The 21505-nt window shown below is 51.4% G+C and overlaps 5 protein-coding genes across 5 annotated transcripts; 3 read left to right on the forward strand and 2 right to left on the reverse strand.

Annotated features, from left to right (window-relative positions):
• Nucleotides 1–408: 408 nt before the first annotated feature.
• Nucleotides 409–6650, forward strand: MAA_05772 (HEAT repeat protein; the record flags this gene model as incomplete). The annotated part of the gene is made up of 2 exons (XM_007823770.1): nucleotides 409–6114; nucleotides 6171–6650. 2 exons carry the CDS (start codon nucleotides 409–411, stop codon nucleotides 6648–6650), a joined length of 6186 nt encoding a protein of 2061 aa, XP_007821961.1.
• Nucleotides 6651–7566: 916 nt separating this feature from the next.
• Nucleotides 7567–9256, reverse strand: MAA_05771 (RNA recognition motif domain protein; the record flags this gene model as incomplete). Its single annotated transcript, XM_007823769.1, has 4 exons — nucleotides 7567–8514; nucleotides 8599–8816; nucleotides 8924–9062; nucleotides 9164–9256. The coding sequence occupies 4 exons, from the start codon at nucleotides 9254–9256 to the stop codon at nucleotides 7567–7569; spliced, it is 1398 nt and encodes a 465-aa protein (XP_007821960.1).
• Nucleotides 9257–10809: 1553 nt separating this feature from the next.
• On the reverse strand, nucleotides 10810–12457 carry MAA_05770 (WD40 domain protein; the record flags this gene model as incomplete). The annotated part of the gene is made up of 2 exons (XM_007823768.2): nucleotides 10810–11490; nucleotides 11567–12457. 2 exons carry the CDS (start codon nucleotides 12455–12457, stop codon nucleotides 10810–10812), a joined length of 1572 nt encoding a protein of 523 aa, XP_007821959.2.
• Nucleotides 12458–13551: 1094 nt separating this feature from the next.
• Nucleotides 13552–15766, forward strand: MAA_05769 (molybdenum cofactor biosynthesis protein 1 B; the record flags this gene model as incomplete). The annotated part of the gene is made up of 2 exons (XM_007823767.2): nucleotides 13552–14863; nucleotides 15105–15766. The coding sequence occupies 2 exons, from the start codon at nucleotides 13552–13554 to the stop codon at nucleotides 15764–15766; spliced, it is 1974 nt and encodes a 657-aa protein (XP_007821958.2).
• Nucleotides 15767–19414: 3648 nt separating this feature from the next.
• On the forward strand, nucleotides 19415–20345 carry MAA_05768 (zinc finger domain-containing protein; the record flags this gene model as incomplete). Its single annotated transcript, XM_007823766.1, has 2 exons — nucleotides 19415–19915; nucleotides 19977–20345. 2 exons carry the CDS (start codon nucleotides 19415–19417, stop codon nucleotides 20343–20345), a joined length of 870 nt encoding a protein of 289 aa, XP_007821957.1.
• Between the last annotated feature and the right edge of the window lie 1160 nt (nucleotides 20346–21505).

Raw genomic sequence — 21505 nt, forward strand, 5'->3', positions numbered from 1 at the left:
GGGTATTTCAAAATGTCTTGAAAGTCCCGTCAAACTCGGCAGAAAATGGGCAGCTGGGAGAGTTGGATATGCCTCTGCTGGGAAGTGCCTCCAAAGTCGCTGTCAGACTCGCTGTCAGACTCGCTGTCGCGTGCATTCGCCTGATGTCACTGATTGGCTGACAACATTGAAGCTCAGGCCCAAATGTCCAGTAAGCTCAGATGTCCACCAGACACATGCATGTCTCAACAGCTCCCCCGCCAGCTGGCCCAAGTCCACCAGACGCCTCCCCAAAGAAGCCTACCTACCCACCCTGCCCGCTTCAACCCCTTACCCCATAGACATTGACGGGTTGTTTACAGCTTGCTGAAAATCGCGATTCACCCGGCAAGCACATAGGACGTTGCCTGTCCCTATTACTCGCTCGTCATGTCGTCTAATTCAGAGCTCGAAGCTCCCACGGAGCAGCCACCAGCCCAGGCCTCCGCCGAAACGGCCGCCGCCACTGTCGAAGCCAAGATCACAACTCCCGAGCTCGACCTTCCCAAATTACAGGCCTTGCCAGCAGAACAACAGGAACTTTTTTTACTATCTTTTGTGTCAGATCTGAAAAGACATGTCCTGGGCCTGGTGGCCGACGATTGTACAGCTCAGCAGTTCTACTTGAAGAAGGAAATCTTCCAAATTATCAATCTAGCAACCCCGGCGCCGTCTCGAGTAATACGGAACAACTTGGGCAAATGTTTAGCTCATATATTCAGCAAGGGAGATCGGAAGTTGCTTTTTGAGACGATCAACGACTTGATCTCTGTCATAACGGGGAGCAAGGGGAAGTCTGATGGCGAGACTCGCTCTAAGCAAGCCGCCGTGTCTTGCTTGGGTGATGTCTTCGCGGCCGCTGGCGACAGTGCGATTGGTTTACATCAACTAGTTTGCACTACCTTGATTAAACTGTTGAAGGCTGCCTCCAACAATGCCGGTCTGCGTGCGGCTGTTCTTAATGCTCTAGCTAAACTCATCGCAATGGTGCAGGGCAGCATGGACGAAAGCATATCACGCGACATATGGAAACAAGGACGAAATCATGCTGCTTCTGATAAGGGGTCACTGGTGGTGGCTTCAGCATGCCGCTGCCTCAAATCTCTCGTCAAACATACTGCTTATTTCCGCAATTCGGCTGACCTTGATAAGTTGGAGAGTGCAATTCTCAAATCCGTCGAATCTTCTTCCATCCAGGTTCGACATGCAGCCGCGGATTGCTTCGCCGAGGCATTAGTTCAAGGCTACTCCCCAACTGGCAATGGTGAAGCTTCCAAGAGTAAGAAGACGAAACCGAAGCTGAAGCGCGCTTCCACCCACCCCGGAATAGCAAATATTAATGAAGACGAGGACGACCTTCCGCCAAGATCAGCAAGCCCAGCTCCTGGTGGCAAACGCATTCAGGACCTAGCCTTATCTGTGCCTGATATGCTCAAGATACTATCGACCCAGTATGTCAAGCAGAGTGCATCAAATAAGACCCGCGCCGCTATTGGTGTCTGTTACGGAAAATTGTTCCGTCGACTTGGGGAGCGGACAGTTCTCGCCAAGTATCTGCAAATTGTGGAAAGCTTATCGACTGAAATTTTGGGACACTCGACGATAACCAACAATCGATATCGCCTTTTGATTACTCGGCGGATAGTTGATACAGTTCTTTACGACGTTATTGGACGACAGATTCTCGGCGAATCTGGACAAATTTCCGCTGCCGAGGCTCTGGTTAACAATATTTTAAAAAACTATCCGCAGGCCCTCGCAGAACGTCCGGAACCTTCAAAACAAATGTTGATTATAGCTCTGCGAGCCGTGGCGTCTCTCATCACATCCCTCGGCTCGGCATCTAACAGGTTTGCTGAATCTTGTCGGGACGGGCTCTTGCAAGTTCTTCAGCATCCCAGCTACTCCGTTCAGGTATACGCTTCTTATTGCATGAAGGCTTTTGTTCTCGCCTGCCCTCAGCAACTACTTCCATGCCTTTCCGTGTGCATGAACAGCCTGGCTCGGGAACTCTCGCTTCTCAACGGTGGACGAAATTCACCAAGACGGTGTCTTGGATTTGCTCATGGGCTGTCAGCTACTCTCAGCACCAGCTCTGCTCGACCTCTATACGGATCCGTCGACATAAATAGCCGTGTTCTGACTATGGCCACAAACCTGCTCAAGTCGAGCAGTCAGTCAGAGTTGCGAATCTCCAGTATCCAAATCCAGGTTGCGTGGATTCTTATTGGCGGTTTGATGTCTCTCGGTCCAAATTTCGTCAAAATCCATCTATCACAGCTACTGCTTCTGTGGAAGAATGCGTTACCAAAGCCCCTTGCGAAGGACAATACGTCAGCCAGAAGTTTCCTTGAAGCTTCATTCCTAACTCATGTACGAGAATGCGCCCTCGGCTCTATCATGTCATTCTTGGAGTTTAATAGCCGCTTGTTGACAGTTGATGTATCAAAACGCATTGCCGCCATGCTTCAGAGTACGACAGCTTTCTTGAAGACCTTGCCCTCCAAAAAGACGACGGAAGACATATCGCAGAGGCTGACCCCCGCTCTTCAACTATATGATCTAGATATGATGGTTCAGCGCCGGGTACTGCAATGCTACATCAAACTGGTTAACCTGAGTCCTGCTGGGGGGAGTGAGGCTCTCTTGCAGTCAAATCTGCTAACTCTAGCCATTTCACTCTTTGCGGATCCGGAGAACTATATACCTAGCTCCCTCAGTGCGTCTATTGCAAACGCAGCTGGTACATTTGACTCTATATGGGATGTGGGTGACAATTCTGGCTTTGGAATCACCGGCTTAGTTTCCGGGTTCGACATTAAACAACTACCTGGTCAGCATGAGTCGTCCACTGGAACTGAAATTGAAGTCGACAGCCCAGAGGATTCCATCAACAAACTATTAAAGTCCCCTGTATGTGGAGGTCTTGAACATGACGCGTCGATGCTGTATATTGGAGGTGTGGGTGATTCTTCCATTCTCCCAGATCCACCGGCTACAGAAGTTATCAACAATGCCATTCAACTGTTCGCCTTTACATTTCCTCTCACGCCGGCCAAGGTGCAAGAGAGTGTTTTGGAACAAATAAAGACGTTCGCTTCGGCTGGTTTGCTGCAAAGAGACGCCGGTCGCAAGGCTGCAATTAATGTCAACGTTTCTCTTGCTATCCTTTCGAGCCTGAAGGTAGCTGTCAAAGAAACTCGATCCCCTGCAGGCAACGTCTCGAACCTGGCTGTAGAGCGCTTGTTGCAGGATATTGTTCGAGATATTGTTCTGGATCAAGACCAGTATGTCCGCAGTCTAGGGTATGAGTCGGTGGCAAGGCTGTGTAATATCTACGGCAACGCATTTACCAACCAAGAAATCAAGTATCTTGTCGATACAATTGTTGGTAACCGAGAACCAAGTGCAAGAGCTGGATGCGCAATGGCACTTGGTGCTATCCAAACCAAGGTTGGCGGCATGGCTGCTGGGTATCATTTGAAAACTATTCTTGGTATCCTGATGTCTCTATGTAATGACCCTCACCCGATCGTTCACTATTGGGCTCTTGAGGCTCTATCATTGGCCTCAGATGCCGCCGGGCTTAGTTTTGCGAGTTACGTTCCGAGCACATTGGGAATGCTGGCCCAACTATATGTTTCGGAAACACACCATGCCGAAATCTCCTCGGCTGTCACTATGAATCTCGAAATGGAACTTCCCAGCGTCGCAGCGGTATCAAAATGCGTTGACTCTCTCATCAATGTATTAGGCCCCGATCTGCAGGACGCGAACAAGTCAAGAGACCTCATATTCACACTGGTCAATCAATTCCAGGATGAGGATGATGCCCTCGTTGAAAAGGCTGCTTTGAGTTGCCTAGAACACCTATCTCTCTATGCCCCTGGCCAGATGCGGTTCGCCGAGTATGTAAAGCTTCTCCAGAAGTATCTCAAGTCTGAGAATGCGACGCTACGGGATGTCTCAGTGGATGGCCTGCACAACATAATGAAACGGGAGCCACGCGATGTGCTAAGAGAAGCTGAGGATGGATTCGAGGAGCAGCTATGGCTAGTCCTCGACAGTGTACCGAGCCATGACGGTGTCAGAAATATCATTCGGAACTGGATGCATCAATCGTGCATATTTGAAACTAATGAGTGGCTGCACCGATTTCAGACAGTGTTAAAAATGACAAGAGCGAAGAACGAAGCACGCGATGAAGCAAGACCAGTTGGCGGAGTTCCCGATCTTCAGGACGAAGAAGTTGCTGGATTTGCCGCGGCCGTTCCTGGTGCCAAGGAGAGCAGAGACAACTCTGCACCATCAGAGGCCGAACCACTGCGATGGCAAGTCAGAACATTTGCACTTGGTTGTATAACCGACATATTTGCCATTGTCGCCAAGGATGTTGCAGCAAACGGAGAATCAGCAGCACAGCTGGCGTTGCAAAATAAGATTGCTGATGTAGTCCGTATGGCTTTCTCAGCTTCTACCTCCAATGTACTGGAACTGCGAATATGGGGACTGAAGATAATCGGTGCTGTGCTCAAGATGTTCGGGAGGACACCTGACCCTGACTTCGAGGAAGCTATGCTTCTGGAGCAATACCAAGCCCAAATCAGCTCTGCTCTAACACCCGCATTCGCTGCCGACTCCTCACCAGAACTAGCTTCGGAGGCCGTAAACGTCTGTGCGAGCTTTATCGCGATTGGTATTGTCACAGATGTGGATAGAATGGGCCGAATCCTAAAAACACTCGTCACTGCCTTGGAGAACTTTTCCAGTGACCATGAGAACGCCGGAATTGGAGAATTGAAGGGACTGAGCAGCAATGCACAGGTCATGGTCAAAATATCCGTGTTTTCCGCCTGGGCAGAACTTCAGGTAGCAAGCACAGAGCAAAAGTATCTGATGGATGTTCTGAAACCTTACATCGGAACTTTAACTCCACTTTGGCTAGAATCTCTGCGGGAGTTTGCTCGACTTCGATTCGAACCCGATATCTCCATGACACTGGGGCCACCGTCTCTTTCCGGGAGCCTAGATACGATTTATGCGGCCTTGAATCGGGAAACCTTACTTCGCTTCTATCAGGAGTCGTGGCTGAAGCTTGTTGATGCCATTGCCAGTCTTATTGAACAGGACAGCGAGTTCGTTTTTGATGCGCTCGATGGCAAAGAGTCCCGAGAGGCAGGGCCCAACGGTGACACCAAGAGCCCTGCTATCAATTACCGAGACGAGCCTGTGGCATTTTTCTTTGTGCTCTTTGGGCTTGCCTTTGAGGCCCTGGCAATCAGGCCGGGCCAGGCAGACTCGCTTGCTACGAGAGAGCAGGCACTAGACATTCTGGAGGCATTGAAGAAGATTTTGCATCCAAGCGTGTCTGGCCACGCTATTTACAGACCTGATGTCTTTGCTGAAACCATGGACTTGCTAGATCGCCTAGTTCTGACTGATGGACTAGATATTCAAAGCGTGATCGTTGATATAGCGCGAGCACTCTGTGTAACACACCCGTCTGCCCGAAGGCAGTCAGAGGATGAGGGCGATCTCTCTGAGGACATCGATCAGCTTTTTGAGTTGACACGAATCATTGTATTAGTTTTGTCTGGCTTGCTCCCTAATCTCTCTGAAGGCAACCAGCCTGTCCGACATCAAATGAACGAAGAGGCCATCATTCTCGTTCGTAACTCCTTGGATGCTCTCGTGGACGCAGCGGAGGTCTTTCCGTCAATCATCAAGACAGATCTTCATGCATGCATTATTCACATATTCGCCACTATTCTTGCTACCCCTTCCTGTCAAGAACTGATTGTTCCCCAGTCACTGGCGATCTTGAAGCGTTTTGTCGCTAGCGCGTCATCGTCAACAAGTAGCGGAGACGATGACAACTTACCACCTCAAGCACAAATTCAGGGCTGCCTTCGCCGCTTCTTGTCGATATATGTAAATGCACAGAAACGAGAGGAGTCGACATCTTTGGCATGCGTCAGAAACTGCCTGCTTGCTATAACAATCCTGTTTACTAGTGGAGAAAATCAGTTGCCTGCAAATCACCCGCTCGTCGCACGATATCTTGACGAGCTGCTCGACTGTCTGACTGATAGAATGGTGAGTCGACTGACCCCTTGGGACACTCTATGCTTCTCGCTAACACACTATTCCAGACCGCCAAGATTGCTGCCAACTGCATCCGATCTCTGCTCCTACAATCGTCGCCCACGTCGGCAGACCTCAGTATAGCTCGCTATCTCTTCCCTAGACTGGTTACCTTTGTGACAAACGTGGAGCCAGAGGATCCAGAACGAGCCCGGTCCCTCGTATCCCACACTCTTTGCTTATATGCCGGCATAATTCCCAAGGGCCGCGTCCCCGCAGCAATGGGCTTGGTCATACCAGCCCTGATGACACGGGCAGTTGGAGAGGGAGAAGATATGTACCAAGAGACAAGCACAAGGCTCCTAGAGCTCGTGGCCATCGACCAGGCTGGCTTCAGAGCTACCGTTGGCGCGATGAATAGCGGTCAGCGAACCTTTTTGGAAGAAGTCATTCGTTCCGGGCAACAATCAGGAAGCGAGGCGAATGCGTCATCTGCCGGTGAGGCCGGCCGGCCAAGTATCACTCTCAAGATGAACTTTGGCGGCTAGTCGCACATGCGAACTGTACCTACACGAAATGTCAAGCAAATTTTCAGCATGCATCGTGCCGGACTCAATATTAATACTGGCTGACAGCGAATCGACACTACCGCAATCACAGTGAGACAGATGCAGGACAATGAGCTTCGCTGCCTGCCAAGTGGATGTGTCCCTCCCTATCGGGTGACACGGCTCTTTCAGTTTGACATTGGCCAATTTGACGTTACACTGCGGGCTGGCGCACTTGGAACGGGGGTAGATAAACCGGTCAATGAATGAGGATCTGAAGCAGCTTGATGACGAAAGAACATGACTAGCCACACCCTAGAGTTTGACATGCTGGGTAAATTCATGCCTGTAAAGACAGCCTCATGATAGAAATGAATCAAAAGTGGAAATAGAATGATAGACATGCCGATGATAATTTCTTCGGGTATATTTTAGGCAACATGACAATCAATCTACCAAGTTAAAGAGAATGTTTTATTTTGAAAATTTGGTAGCAATGTGATGTACGTCGTCTAATCATAAATTCGTAGAGTCCCTTGCACGTCATTACCGTCAGTTTCATAGGTTTCGTCAAGATTCCAAGCGTAGTATCATCGCACCAACATTCGCTCGTACCTCGATACCCGCTTAGCTAGTCTAACGCTTTGATACTATACAAAAATAAAGAAGGAGAAAAGAGTCAAGAAAACAGTCAAGATAGGTGTACGCCCGCCTAAAGGCAGAATCGCCTCGTCAAGCACACAAGTTAAGGTTTCCTGTTTGTTACGCCAAACCAACCTGGCCACCACTCTCGTGAATCGGCCAAGAAGAACTGTTGCACAGATTTTGTTTAGAGCAGTATGAACGGGAGACTCTGGATGTGGGTATCCTTGGTGTTCAGTAGTTGGTGGGAGTAGAACAGAAACTGAGTGTAGTGTTACTCTTCTTGTACCGGTTTTTTTCGGCTCGATGACCCATGGGCGATGACTGGTCCAGTGGATTTGACTGTGTCTTCAGTGGTTTTACTGGATGAGCTGTCTCGTGTCGACGGTGAAGGTGAAGAGTGAAAGATCCGGCGTTGGGGCTTTTGGTCATTAGCATCGTCTCTAGATGATTTTTCAAGCTGTCGTGTGGATCTGCACGTTTCCTTTGATGATTCGGAACGGTGGTGTCTTGATTTTGGGTCCTTGGCGGCCTTGGATCGTTCCGCATCAGTTATGCCTTCTGTCGCCAGCCTGGTTGATACAACTCGTCCCTGAAAGAGTTTCTGGTCCAGTATACGAACAGCCGCTTCGGCGGCAGTCGGGTTCGTCAGGGTAATTAACGCATGCCCACGTATACGCCCTTTAGGCTCAACCAATGGAATATCAATTCCAGTTATCGCTGATGAATATTCCCCTACTTGGTGACGGATCCAGCTGGCCACTTCGCTCTGGCGCGCTTTATGCTGTATAGACGTAACAACGACTTTACATGGTTTTTCTGCTGTGTAACTCAACCTCTGCCGCGTGTCGCTCGACTTCGGTCCCCCCATGGAAAGAGTATAGTTTGAGGTTCCGGGGGGCATTCGGAAGTGAATGGATGCGTGAGACTGGTGCGAACTAGCATACTGCGCGTCAGCAGAGCGATATCCTCCGTACTGTGAACTGCCGCTATAACGGCTGGCCGGCATAGGACCAGCCTCTGGGAGGGGCTCGTAATAGCCAAAGCCCGGCGTATATGTCGGAATGTGATTTCTCATGGCTGATATGGTGTTGTAGGATTCCGCCATGGTGGCATAAGGGTCCAATACCAGCATACCACCGTATGCCGTGGTTGTCCCCACAGGTCCAGCAGGACAACCGATAGACAGAGGTAGTCGACCAAACTCATGATCCATGCCAAGCTGGGTGAGATCATCCGTTGTTAACCAATTGTAACATGTTAAAGTTAGGGTTTTCAGAGGCTATTGAGAGAATGCTAATCGTACCGGACTGGGCAGAGATACTGCTTCCTGCATACAACTCCGAGATGGAGGCAAAGCTACCTCAGAGTTCCGCAGTTCTCCGGTCATTGGGTCCCAGTGTCCTTGTGCGCTGTACTGAGCGACTCTGGAGTCGACGAGTTCTTTAATCTTGATAGATTCGGTCCTGTTTCTGTCTGAAGCGATGATGGCTCGGTTCCGGAAATATTCGTTCTTCACGCGAGCTAGATGTCTTGGTCAATGTTTCATTCAGCTCCGAGCCTGTGCCAACCCCGAGAGACATGCAGTAGAAAAAAGGGGGACATGAACAGGAAAATGGAATCCGACTTACACCACGCCTTGTTAAAGTTCTCCTCTCCACGAAGCCGTATCCAACCGGACGTGCTAGACTGAAACAGCTCGACGTGGTCAACATCGCAATCAACACGTAGCCAGTCTTTGAAATCCTGCCAAGAGGTGCCAAATGGCAGCTAGAATGTCTCCAAATGCGTTAGCTCCAAAACCTCTGATATTTGAAAGATAACGGGGTAGATTCAAAAGAAATGAAAAGAAGCGGCCATTTACTACGAACATTGCATATTGGCATATAGTAGACTCCAGTCTTCTCTCCTGGCTCGACATCTGCCATTATCACCTTCTTCTCTGATCCTCCCTGGCGGGACATATTCCTTTGAGAGCGTGCCGGGAAAGCAATAATTATAGTACAACACAATTAAACTTATAAGTCCGGGAAGAGGGCGTATTTGAGACAAAGAACAGATGTCCTGAAACATATGCTCTTGTTGGGGATATGGGTGAAGGTTGTATGACGACAAGTGGTATTCAGTTGGAGGCGCCGACGTTGTGATAAAATTTTCCTGTCACGCAACCGGGGGGGGGGGGGGGGGGGAAGCTGCGCAGAAACAGTTTGTGACGACGAAGAAATTCCGCAGTGGTAATAAGAGTGAGATGCCGGTGTGTAAAAGGCCGGGAAAAGCAAATACTGACGGCAAGGATGGCAGCACACATGTCCAAGCCACCAGACCAACAATGAAATCGCGATTTTATACGACTTGACCACTCCTGCGCAACTAGCCAGGAGCAAGGGCAAAGAGCTGGGGGGAAACAGAGTAAGGGACGAGAATCGGCTATGCCAGATTCCAATACAACCATAACATATCATGCTAAACAGGCCTTGAGCAGCTACCGCCACCAAATCGGTACACTACTCGGGCCTGCACACAACGTGGAGGCGGCAGGACAACAGCTCCTCACATGCACTCGCCACTGCTCCAAGACCCGGGTAGCTGGTTTCTCCGGACTCGCAATTCGTCATCAATGGTTGTTCGATCAATATCAACAGACTGTTGGGCAACCGGAACTGGCTGGCAAGTGGCCGACCAAGGAGTTGCCTTGACCGTTGCCACTAACTTTGCCCAGGAAATAAGCTGTGCGTGGTCATGGCCTTTGGCTAGAGTCATCCTCAACGCCCGCTCCGGTCTTTAGGCTTCCAACATATCCCATTTTTGCCGCTTGCTTCCAGAATTTCTTGTCATCTCGAGCCGCTTAAGACATGCCAGGCTTATTTTTGGTCGATCCTTGACCCAGATCCTTGCCCTGAGAGATGCGCCGGCCATCCGAAGATCCCTTCTCTCGCCTTACGGCTCTTTCGCTAACCCCCATTCGCCCCCATGTCTCTCTCTACCGTGACACTGGGGCCGGAGCCACGAGCGGGAATGACCCGCCGAAAGGCGTTGTGGCAAATGACTGAGGTAAGACGGGTGCAGGCCGACGGGACGCAATATCCTCCAGCCCTCTGACTTTTTCCGTCAATTCGCATGGCATCCTACTAGAGCACAAAACAAAAAAAAAATTCTGATCTGGCATCTTGTCAACTACTGATCCTGCCACGTCTTTGTCCGTTGGCATAATAAGCGCGAGGGAAGGGGAAACACATGAAGCTTCGTTGCAAAGTCGCACCTTACGCTGTTTGTGCAAACTGGAACGCCACGCTGCAACTAGCCAGATGCAGCAGTCAGGGGCTGTCGTCCACCGCCATGTACACACATACATGTGGCTCCTGGCAAACCGCAAGTTGGGCTGGGGCTTTTACAGCTCTTTCACTCCGTAGTTTGCTCAACTTGAACACGGGGGTTGAAAGGTTGAAAGACCTGGTGGCCTGGTAACCTCGCAGTTCCAAAGTTTGGATTGGCTCATTTGATTGGCCACCGTTCAGATTCAAGTGTATCTGAACGAAAAGGTATCGTCTAGATTCGAGGCGTCATCCGCTATGACAATTGGCCTCGCGGAGCCCAGACTTTCGGCCTCGTCCCGTCCCGATGATGGCCCATCCAACTCGACCCCGCCTACTGCAGCCTCCCATGGGCTCGGTTCTTGGTCCGCATCCGCGAGGGACAACAAGACGTAGTGTTGTGAGTTGGTTATCAATAGTTCCGGAGACTCGGTTTCATTATTCAGCCAGGTGGCCTGCATCTTTGACGCGGGTTTGGACGCGGGCAGATATTTCTCGGCATAGAGTGGTGTTGGACCGTGTGATAATGGATCCCACACATACGACATACATTGCTCTCTATCGTCCTGGGAGCATATCAGGAGTGTTTCCCTAATCGATGGGTGCCAAGTAAAAATGACTGGTAAATGGAAGATCAAAGCTGCACGAAGCTCGGCAGCGGCCAGATCCCAGATCCATATCGTGCAGGGACAATCGTCGAGCCTCGTGGCAAGAAGAGTGGAGGATGCGTCAAACGAAATGGAAGAACATCCCCCACGCACATCTGTGGATTGCTTGGTACTGTTACTGCCGTTGGCGAAAGTCGGCGGGGAAACAGTGTGTGTTGATCTGGAAAAGGAGTGTATGTTCCGTCCGTCAACCCCAACACTGACCTGCTCTTGCCACACCTACATGCAAAACCCGCGTCAGGACTGCATAATATCGCAAAATGGCGGCCCGGAAGGGGAAAAAAGACAGACATACCTGAAGTGTCTCTCGCGGGGCGATAACGGTGGGATGCATCAATCTCATCACTGATCGCCATATGCCGACCTGCAGGACGGTAATTCCTCTGCTATGGTCTCCCGTCGCACAAAGCTCTGCATTGGAGCTGAGCTGACAGCTCTTGATCCCTGGTTGCATGTCCGACTCGGGCTCGGTAGTAGGATCCGGTCTAAGACTGGATGCATCAAGGGTTCGGAAATGCTGCCCGTCTCCGGTGTAGACCAGGAGCTGGCTGCCCTGCGCCGGAGACTCCCACAACACGATCCATTGTCCATCAGGAGTCCACTGGACGGCTTGAGCATCGAGAGTATCCGGATACCACGATCTCGTAACCCGCCGTGTTAGCGGGTGGTGTATGCTGACCATGTCCTTGCCACCCACCCTCGTCAGCATAAGAAGATGTCCGGTGTCGGGTCGAAGAGAGAAACCTCGCGAAGCTGACGTTGGGTGATGAAACTTGGGGTTGCTAATCTCAACAACTTTGGAGGCGGCCACGTCAAAAACGGCAAACTTGATGCCGAATGGAGCACACGCCAACACTTCAGTATCGTGACTTCCAAATTGGATCATAGGCAGCTTGCCGCCAGCCGGAGCCGCAGGGCCATGGATGGTGGCCTGGAACGAGCCGTCGCATGCCGCAAATACTTGAATGTAGTCACCTGCGGAGACGAGTATTTTGGATGACGACGGCGCCCATGTGAGGTTGCTGATCGGACGGGGCAGCTCTGGAGAGAGTTTCACAGCATGGATGGTCTGCAAGGTCTCCGTTGACCGAACAATGATTGTGGATGAGCTCAGGACCGCTACCAGACGTCCATTTGGACTGGGCTTGCAGAGCGGGGACGCTTGATACAACGGGTTAGTTACCATGTTGGGCGTACGTATGTATGTATGTATTGCAGAGTTTTCTTACATTTGAAGGGGCGCGTGTGGTGCATTGGGGGCAGCGGAGAGACCTGCATGCTTGTTTGCTACCTCTGGCAACCTTTGCTGCAGCTGGCTCCCACGGCTCGGGAAATAAGGAGAATGTTGACAAAAAGAGAGAGGTGTAGGTATCCGTCTAGCCTAAATATATTGCCCAGCCGTGTTCCTGGGCGTGCTGAGAGGCCGGCGAGGTGGCTTACATGCAACCCTGTTGACAACGGTGTAGGCGGTGCGGGAAGAAGCAAGAGGCCAAACAACGGGCGTCTTTGCAGAATCAGCCAGGGCAGACGTGGCTACCCCTGATTCGTATCAGACGCAATAAGTTACGGGGAGGAAGCAAAAGAAACTTCTTCAACCATGCTACTTCTTAGATCGAGGCTTGGGACATCTTGTCCGGCATCGAAAACTCGGTGACCAGGTGACGACCCGTGATGTGTTGAAACCCACTTTCCACGAGATGTTTGTGTGCGAGTTGGTGTTTACTACTTGTTTTCCCCTTTGGGCCTAGCGGCTCTATTCCAGCAAGCAACCACTTCAACATTACGATAGTAACGCACCAAGTACGGGGTAAAAGTTTACTACTACTACCTTGCTTCCGCACATACAACTCCTTTCCGCACATGTGCAAGCTTCTCTCGACGGGCGGGACCCTCTTTTAAGCAACAAACTTAGTCCGTTGAGGGGAAGAGGCTGCCACGGGGTCCAATTGCACATCACCTAAATGCGTCAATCAGGCGTCATCCAGCTGACTCATCTGCCATATCAGTGGCGGACGCCGTTTCTGACAACAACATCACCACTTTCAACCTCCTCCCTTCTAACCCGTCCATCAGTCACATTGCAATTTGTCTCCGAGTCTTGTGCAAGCTGATTCATTCACAGCTCCCAACTCCCAGCTCGTCGATCTGTCCAGCATGGAAGGTGGTGCAGCCAGTTGAGAGCACATATCTCGGACCTTTGGAAGGCGGTCGCGGCGGCAACTCGGGCGGCATCATCGGGATTCGGACCCCTCGGACTAGAGTGGCGTTCTGTGCTTCATAATGCAGACCACGAGCAGGATGCTCTTCACTGCGCTCCCACATGTTGGTCGTTCTGGCAGAGTATCGATGGTATGGCGGTATCCTTGCTCGCTCAGGCGACAGATTGTAAGCTCTGCCTCGGCGCATGAGGATATTTCCCAGGTATCGGGCTCGCTAGACGCGGCCGTATCCCTCTCGCGTCGAGACCGGATACGTAATGCGAAGCCGTTCTCGGAGTTTTTGACGGACACCTTTCACCGCCAACATGATTATTTGAGAATATCGGTTACAGAGCGGTGCAATCTACGGTGTGTATATTGCATGCCCGAGGAAGGCGTTCCCCTCTCTCCTAACCGTGAGCTTCTTACGACGCCGGAGATTGTTATGCTGTCATCCATATTTGTCTCTCAGGGGGTGAACAAGATTCGTCTCACTGGTGGCGAGCCTACGGTTCGACGTGATATACTGTCTCTGATGCGTCAAATCGGCGCACTACGGCCTCGTGGCTTGAAGCAGCTATGCTTAACAACCAATGGCATATCGCTGCACAGAAAGCTAGACAGCATGGTGGAGGCGGGCCTTACGGGTGTCAACTTGAGCCTTGATACCCTCGACCCATGGCAGTTCCAGATCATGACCCGAAGGAAAGGCTTCGACGCAGTACAAAAGAGCATCGAGAGAATCCTGGAGATGAACAAGGTGGGCGCCGGAATTAAGCTGAAAATCAACTGTGTGGTAATGCGCGGGGTTAATGATCGCGAGGTGCTCCCATTCGTTGAGCTGACTCGGGAAAAGGATCTCGAGGTACGGTTCATTGAGTATATGCCATTCGACGGGAATAAATGGAACAAGGGCAAGATGTTTAGCTATGACGAGATGCTGGATCTCATAAGAGGACAGTTTCCTGGTCTAGCAAAGGTCAAGGATGATAAAAACGACACCAGCAAGACTTGGCATATCCCGGGGTTTGTTGGGAGAATTGGGTTCATCACAAGCATGACACACAACTTCTGTGGCACCTGCAACCGGTTGCGTATCACGGGCGATGGCAACTTGAAAGTGTGTCTCTTTGGCAATGCCGAAGTATCATTGCGAGACATATTGCGCAAGTCGAACCGTGGAGAGCCCATTGATGAAGAGGCATATGAAGCAATGAAGCAAATCGAAATGGACCGGAAGCAAGGTCGAGTGCCCCCAGACCAGCCTCTAGGTGTGGCGCCCAACGAGGCTGGGTTACTGGATGTCATAGGCATAGCAGTCAAAGGGAAGAAGGCCAAGCATGCTGGTCTTGGGACCCTTGAGCACATGAAGAATCGACCGATGATATTGATAGGTGGGTGAATGGATTCCTTCCCCGTGCATACGTCACAATCATGTATACTTCCAAGCTGTCTTGGCTGGCCGGTGGGCGTTGAATCGCTCCATATTTTGTTTCATCTACCGTCATCTGTCAATACGAGCACATCGATATGGACATGTGCAATTAGATACGACTCGGCAGTTTACTTGTTCAGTTTCCACATGCATACACGGCGTGGCGTTTGGGGGCACATTGCTGAGTGGTACATCTGTAGATCCTATTCCAGCATCACTCCGAGACCAGATGCCACACAAAATTCGCCGTCTAATCAGCGGCACTGGGATCCTTGGTCGGGCGCCATGCAGCATACACAACCCTAGCTCAGCTGGTTTTAGGATGCTATCTTCAAGTTCACGGCGCTGCAAGGAAGATGTTGGCGAGGGTAAAGAGAAGAGGAGAGTCCAGCTGACGCACGTTTCGGACACTGGCTCGGCTCACATGGTCTCAATATCAGAAAAGCCAGTGACGTCTCGAATAGCCACGGCAGCATGTACAGTCCGTTTCTCTAACAAGACGGCGGTATCACTTATTCGAGAAAACCAGATGAAAAAGGGCGATGTGCTCGGCGTGGCACGTATTGCCGGCATCATGGCAGCCAAGCGAACGGCAGACTTGATACCGCTATGCCATCCGATCGCAATATCCCACGTCACAATTGATCTGGTACCCGGGGAAGAGGGGGACACAATCGAGATTCGAGCAACAGTGGCATGCGATGGGAAAACCGGGGTCGAGATGGAGGCAATGACGGCGGCTTCCACGGCGGCTCTCACAGTGTACGATATGTGCAAGGCGGTAGACAAGGGCATGGTGATTGACGGCGTGCGGGTCGTGTTAAAGGATGGCGGTAAGAGTGGAAGATGGGAAATGGATTAGGATGGAATCGATCAAGAAGCGGGGAAATTGCATTACATGAACGATGTGAGGTACATACATACGTACAAAATGACAGGACGAAGAACTAGAACTGAAGCCATGTCGACAATCTCACCCTGTGAGCCCGCCCACAGATGGTTAGCTCAAACCTTGCTCGCCATAATAGGGATGCAGAAGCTAGCTTGCTATTAATATCATGGGCCACAACCCAAATCATGGTGCATCGGTAACCAGTGATTCGGTCCCCAGATAAACTGTGGCATGCATACTATGTATGTATCCATGTGTCCATGTGTATTGAAAAATATGATGTACATATGTGCATAATACATTGTACAGAAGCGGCCCATAAAGTACCTACCTAGGTAGGTAGGTATGGCACGAGTGTTTTACGAAGCGTCATGTGAGGGTTGCAATGATGCGCAGTTGCAGGGCAGGGCAAAGGTGCGTTACCGCCTCCACGACGATGATGTATTTGTTTATTCCGTAGAATATTTCGAGCCTTATCAGCAAGCCTTGCTGTCTTGAGAGTTTGAAACCCACGTCCGGGTTCTGGGTTCAAGATGAACAAACAGGTGGCGGTCAAGGCAGGCCACCCGAGAAGCCGTGACGACTGCACATTGACACCGACATGTTATCGTCATCGAAGTCCGCAGTGGTGTTGGTTTGACGCCCGCAAAAAGAAAAGAAGAGTATTATACTGGGTTTAATGTTAGAGGACGTGGGGGTTTTTTTTTTTTGGTAACGCCTGTCTTGATGTACACCATCCACCTCCCTTTCAAAGCCGAGACTGTCATCATGGCGATCAAGATATTGTTGGCAAAAGAACAAGGGTTTGCTTTGCCACTATGACGAGCGAGGCCGCCTGCAGTTTGCGTAGCACCAGCAGCGAACGAAACCCCCGAGTCAGGGGAAGCTGTTGAGCCTCAAACAGCCGTGCAAGGGCATCGGGAACGGTCCAGTCTGGTATCGGCTTCCGTGGCCACGGGCTGTCGGGGCGGTCAGTCCTGAGGTCGATGACGGCCATGCCAGACGGACGGCTTGATGGCTTGGGAGCAATCCGCCGTGACAAAGGAACAAATGAGGATCTCGGCTGGCCACGCACAGAGAGCCCACTTGGGCCCTCGCCACGCCCAAAGATTGGTTGTGTCTCAGAAGGGACCGTCAAATGAATTGATTACATGCTGGATGTAGGCAAGTTGGCCGCCACCCGTCAAACTTGGCAACAAGACTGGCAAACTGTCGTGTCCCTAACCGATGGCAGGGGTTCCCTGCTGCAAGTAACATTTGGACCATGTCGCTCCATGGCAGCGCTAGCCGGGGACCACCCAGCCAATCACGCACAGACGATAAGGCGGGCGACACTGGGCCAATCCTGATCGGGGTAGGCGATGACGGGGCGGGAGAAAGAGGAGCTGCGCGTGTGGGGCGCGGAGACGACATGAATCAGTCCCAGTTCGCAGATCCAAATGACCGACTACCTAAAAAAAAAGTACAGACAGTACGTCTACTTAGTAAAATACTATGTTTGGGTGTGTATCGAGGTCCAGATTGCGACGGTGCATGTACGAAAGGAAGGATAAAGAGAGGATGACTTTTGCAGGGCATGATGCAGGATGCAGAGCGATCAAGAGATGGGATCTCGATTATTTCCCGCTCAGCCCTGAAGCAACATACATGGAGTACTCCGTACATGCGTACATGCGTACAAAACGACCACGGCAGCGGAGATGCAGGCGCAGAGCCAAGCCATGCCATGCTATGCCATGCCATGCCATGCACAACAATTTCAGAGACGGGGGCTCCTCGTTGTGACTTGCTTGGGCTGGAGGTGGCCAGCGAACCCTGACCTCGTCACCAACGAACCTCTCCCACCCATCCGGAAGCCAACTCACCTTTTTTCTTTTTCTATTTTTTTTTCAGCTTATTGCATTGTACTAATACTACACCATAGCCTATGGTGATTCATTGGTGAAGAGAAGTGAGAGTATGGACGGCAGGCAAGCTGCTCTCTACAAAGTTATTTCATCAAGGTTGGCTTGAGAACAGCAGCCCCTTTCATCCTGTGCCGAGTCTCAGTCATGATGCACAGTCGGCAAGTACATAAATAAATGTACTCCGTACAGGCACACCGCCTCGCGGATGCTGTCTGTGTGGGACATGGACGAATGCATAGGGCAGCATTCTGCCGCATCGTCACGGTTGACAGGGCCGCCATGTGAACCGAGTGTTGTCAGGACCAACACAGAATGATGCGCACATGATGGCGGTGATTGTCTTTCTGACAAGAGAAAAAAAGCAATCCATGCATGCATGCATCCATCTCCCCCCTTTTGCCCACCACCAAGCCACCCATCTTGCCATCCAACCACCCACCGCAGAGCCGCCTCAACACCATCAAACCAGATTGAGCGGGTGAGCCGCGGGCTGTCAAGAGCCGCTGGTACGGAGTCGTCCGTACTCGCGATGCCAATGCCAGGTGGCTTGCGACGACCGATCTCACAAAGGCCGCGCCGCCGCCGCCGCCGCCGCCTTTCAATGTTTGACTCGGGGCAGTTCTCCCACTACTAGTAGTAGTACCAGTACTATTCCCATATTTTGGCTGCGTTGCAGTTCAAATGTTCAGTGTTTCGTTTTCCCCGCCCTTGCGTGCAGACCAGCAAAGCATGGCAATCCATCATCGTCTCTCTACGTCCTGAGACCCCAGACCGTCGAACTCTGTCCAACATGAACAAGAGGCCAGCCAACATTGAACCCACATCGCGGACCCTCCCCTACGCCAGGGGTCCTGCACAGTACCCACCTGCCCACCTGCCCACATGTGCACCTTCCCTCTCCAGCGATAAGTCTTGAATTGACGCTGCTGACAAGACTGCTGAACCCACAGGCCGCTGGGTGTTCTGGTTCCCCAGAGACTTGACTCGTACATATGTACATTGCACTGGCCCTTTGCTGTCTGACTGTGTTGCAACTTGCAATAGTGTGGTACTCCGTACGGAGTAGATAATTTCAATGGCAAATGTAGTTGGGTTACTGCATACTCCGCACGTATGTACAATACATACGTCAAAGTAATACATGGCGCCAACCCTAGCTGTCTTGAGTTGCACCGCTCCATGTCCGCCAATTGCCGCGCTGCGATAGTCAGCTAGGCAACTTGGTTTCCCGTCGCTCCTCCCAGATGTCGCCCCTACACACCACTACGCCCCTTCGCCCGCCTTTCTCGGTTCGGCGCATCCGGCATTTCTGCTTCTCAAAAGGCAAGCCGCCCTCCCGCAACCAAGTGCCTGCTTTCCCCTTTGCGAATGCCCTCAACTCTGTGACGACGTGTGAGCTTCTCTTGTCACCAACAAGCAGCACAAACACTCAACTCGACTCTGTTGCCGCCACGCGCTTTCTGCAACAAGCACTGGCCACTAAAGACAACCAGCCCCCCCCGACGAGCCGCTCCGGACGACGGACCCCGACACAACGCTGCGCTTCTGGTCTTGACGCACATATATTGTCGCCACGAGCACTGCTACCTCGTCTCGTGCCCCCCTTGCCCCCCTCCCTCTCGTGTCCCCGCGGCAGCATAAACCAGCTCTTAAAACGGCCGTCACCCTTGGATCTCTCGTCGCTGTTCCAGTATCGGCTGCCCCCGCCATCATGGCAGCGCAACTCATCATGCCCACGCTGCCTGGAGATCAGCCGCAGTCGCGGCACTTCCTCCCCAACCAGCACCACCGGCCTCAGCACGCGCGCTCCCACTCTTATCAAGTTCCCCAGGGACCTCAAATCTCGCCCCTCGACACCTCCGCCATGCCTCAGCACCAGCCCTACTCTACGCCGCCTTCTCCCAAGGGCGGGAGCCAGCACTTCCGTCAAGGTGGTCAACCCATGTACATGCCCGCCGTCCTACGACCCTGCCACGAGTTTACGTCCCGCAAGGTGACGAGATGCAAGACGGCCGGCTCTACCTCCTCAACCGACTCGGACTCGACGCTGCGTCGCTCCAATACCGCCATCATGAGTATTCCGGGCTTGTCTCTCCTTGGCCAGCGATTGTCGCGGCGGTCGACTGATGAGCCCAGCAAGACGCTGGATGGAGAGTGGAAACTCGATGCGTTCCCCGAGGTGACGGGACTGCCCACGCGCATGCATTGGAAGGTGAGTCGACGTGAAACCTCGCTCCACGCTCAATAGTTTCTTACCAACATTCACCACGCAGCCCGATACTGAATCCACCGTCTGCGACGACCCGACCTGCAAGCGCACCTTCAACTACTTTGTCCGCCGCCACCACTGCCGCAAATGTGGCAACATCTTCTGCGACTGGCACTCCAGCGCTGTCCTGCCCCTGGACCAAAACGGCAGCTTCAACCCTCGCGCCGGTCCCTCGCGGACCTGCAATCACTGCTTCCAAGAGGTCAAGGCTCTTGTCCACACCAGAAACAACAGCCAATCCTCCAGCTCCACAGCCTCAGATGCCATGCCTCCAACGCCCATCAACGCCCCGACAGCACCGGGTGTAACGCCCCCCCACAAGGCCGAAGTGGCAGCCAGCGTTCCTCGCGACTGGAACTGGAGTACTTTTTGAATTAAAAAAAAGAGAAGGGGAAAAAGATATTCTCCAGAATGGAACTAGAGCGACTACGGTCACTCACTTGCAGTGGGCGTCCTCTGTCTACTTTCACCTCGCAACATTTCCACCATGGAAATTGTCACCAGGACAATCTCGGTCTTCTCTGATCATTGGAGTACAGGGTATCTCCAGGACGCCGAGTTTTTGATTTACGGCATTTGATTACAGCGCGGAGTTGGGAATGGATTCGCATCGCTTGGTATACTTTGAACCCAAGTGTTTCAATGCTCTCATAGATATTTTCTGGTTGCTCAAGTGTTTTGGTCATGTACGGACCATGCGCCGGTGCATCATTTGTTTGTTCCTTTTTTTTTTTCTGTCGGTGGTGGGAATACCCTGAATGCTGAGTACATCCTGAATTTGGGAATGGCATAGTTTTTAACTACTTTTCAAATCGTTCATCATTTCACATGATGATTTCTTCACAATAAATCGAACCGAGTGATGTTTGCATTCTCATTCTCAGGATCTAGGTCATTTGACCTGCACACTGTCGAGCGAGATTCAAGTCATCGTCTGACTACCATGCCAACGTGGTCCCAAGCAACATGTTAGTCCGGATGATGACTTAGATGGCTGCACGTTTCGGCAGCAAAACGTACATTAATCCCCGGGGCCAAGTTCATCCAGTCAATAATCCGGCCCGTAGTCTCGAATATTTCGTATTCATCTTATCCATAACTCAGTCTTCTAGTCTAACATGATGGGCATGTCAAAAGCACATCAAAAAAAAACCCCACGCAACATAAATCAAAGAAACACCGTCATAACGGTCAACGAAATCCATTTTTGCTAACAGCCCAGTACCCTGCTAAAATGACAAATGCTATCCTCCATCCATCCATCCATCATCATTACGTAATTGCTCGAAATGATTTGAATCCCTCACCCCCCTTCCCTATATGTACATAGATATAGCTCAACTGGAATCTTCTTCTTGTTCCCTTTCCTGTAAACATGCGCTGGCAATTCCTTAAGAGAATGTCTAGGGTATACGAAATTGAAACAATAGACCTTTATTCCCGCCACTTGTAGGAATGGGTGTGGATGCGGTCTGGTGCAAAGTGGCGGAACGCCAAAGGATAAAATTAACTGGTTTGACTCGCAGGGCCGTG

The sequence above is a fragment of the Metarhizium robertsii genome, assembly GCF_000187425.2.
Source record: "Metarhizium robertsii ARSEF 23 chromosome Unknown MAA_Scf_2, whole genome shotgun sequence".
Classification (NCBI taxonomy): domain Eukaryota; kingdom Fungi; phylum Ascomycota; class Sordariomycetes; order Hypocreales; family Clavicipitaceae; genus Metarhizium; species Metarhizium robertsii.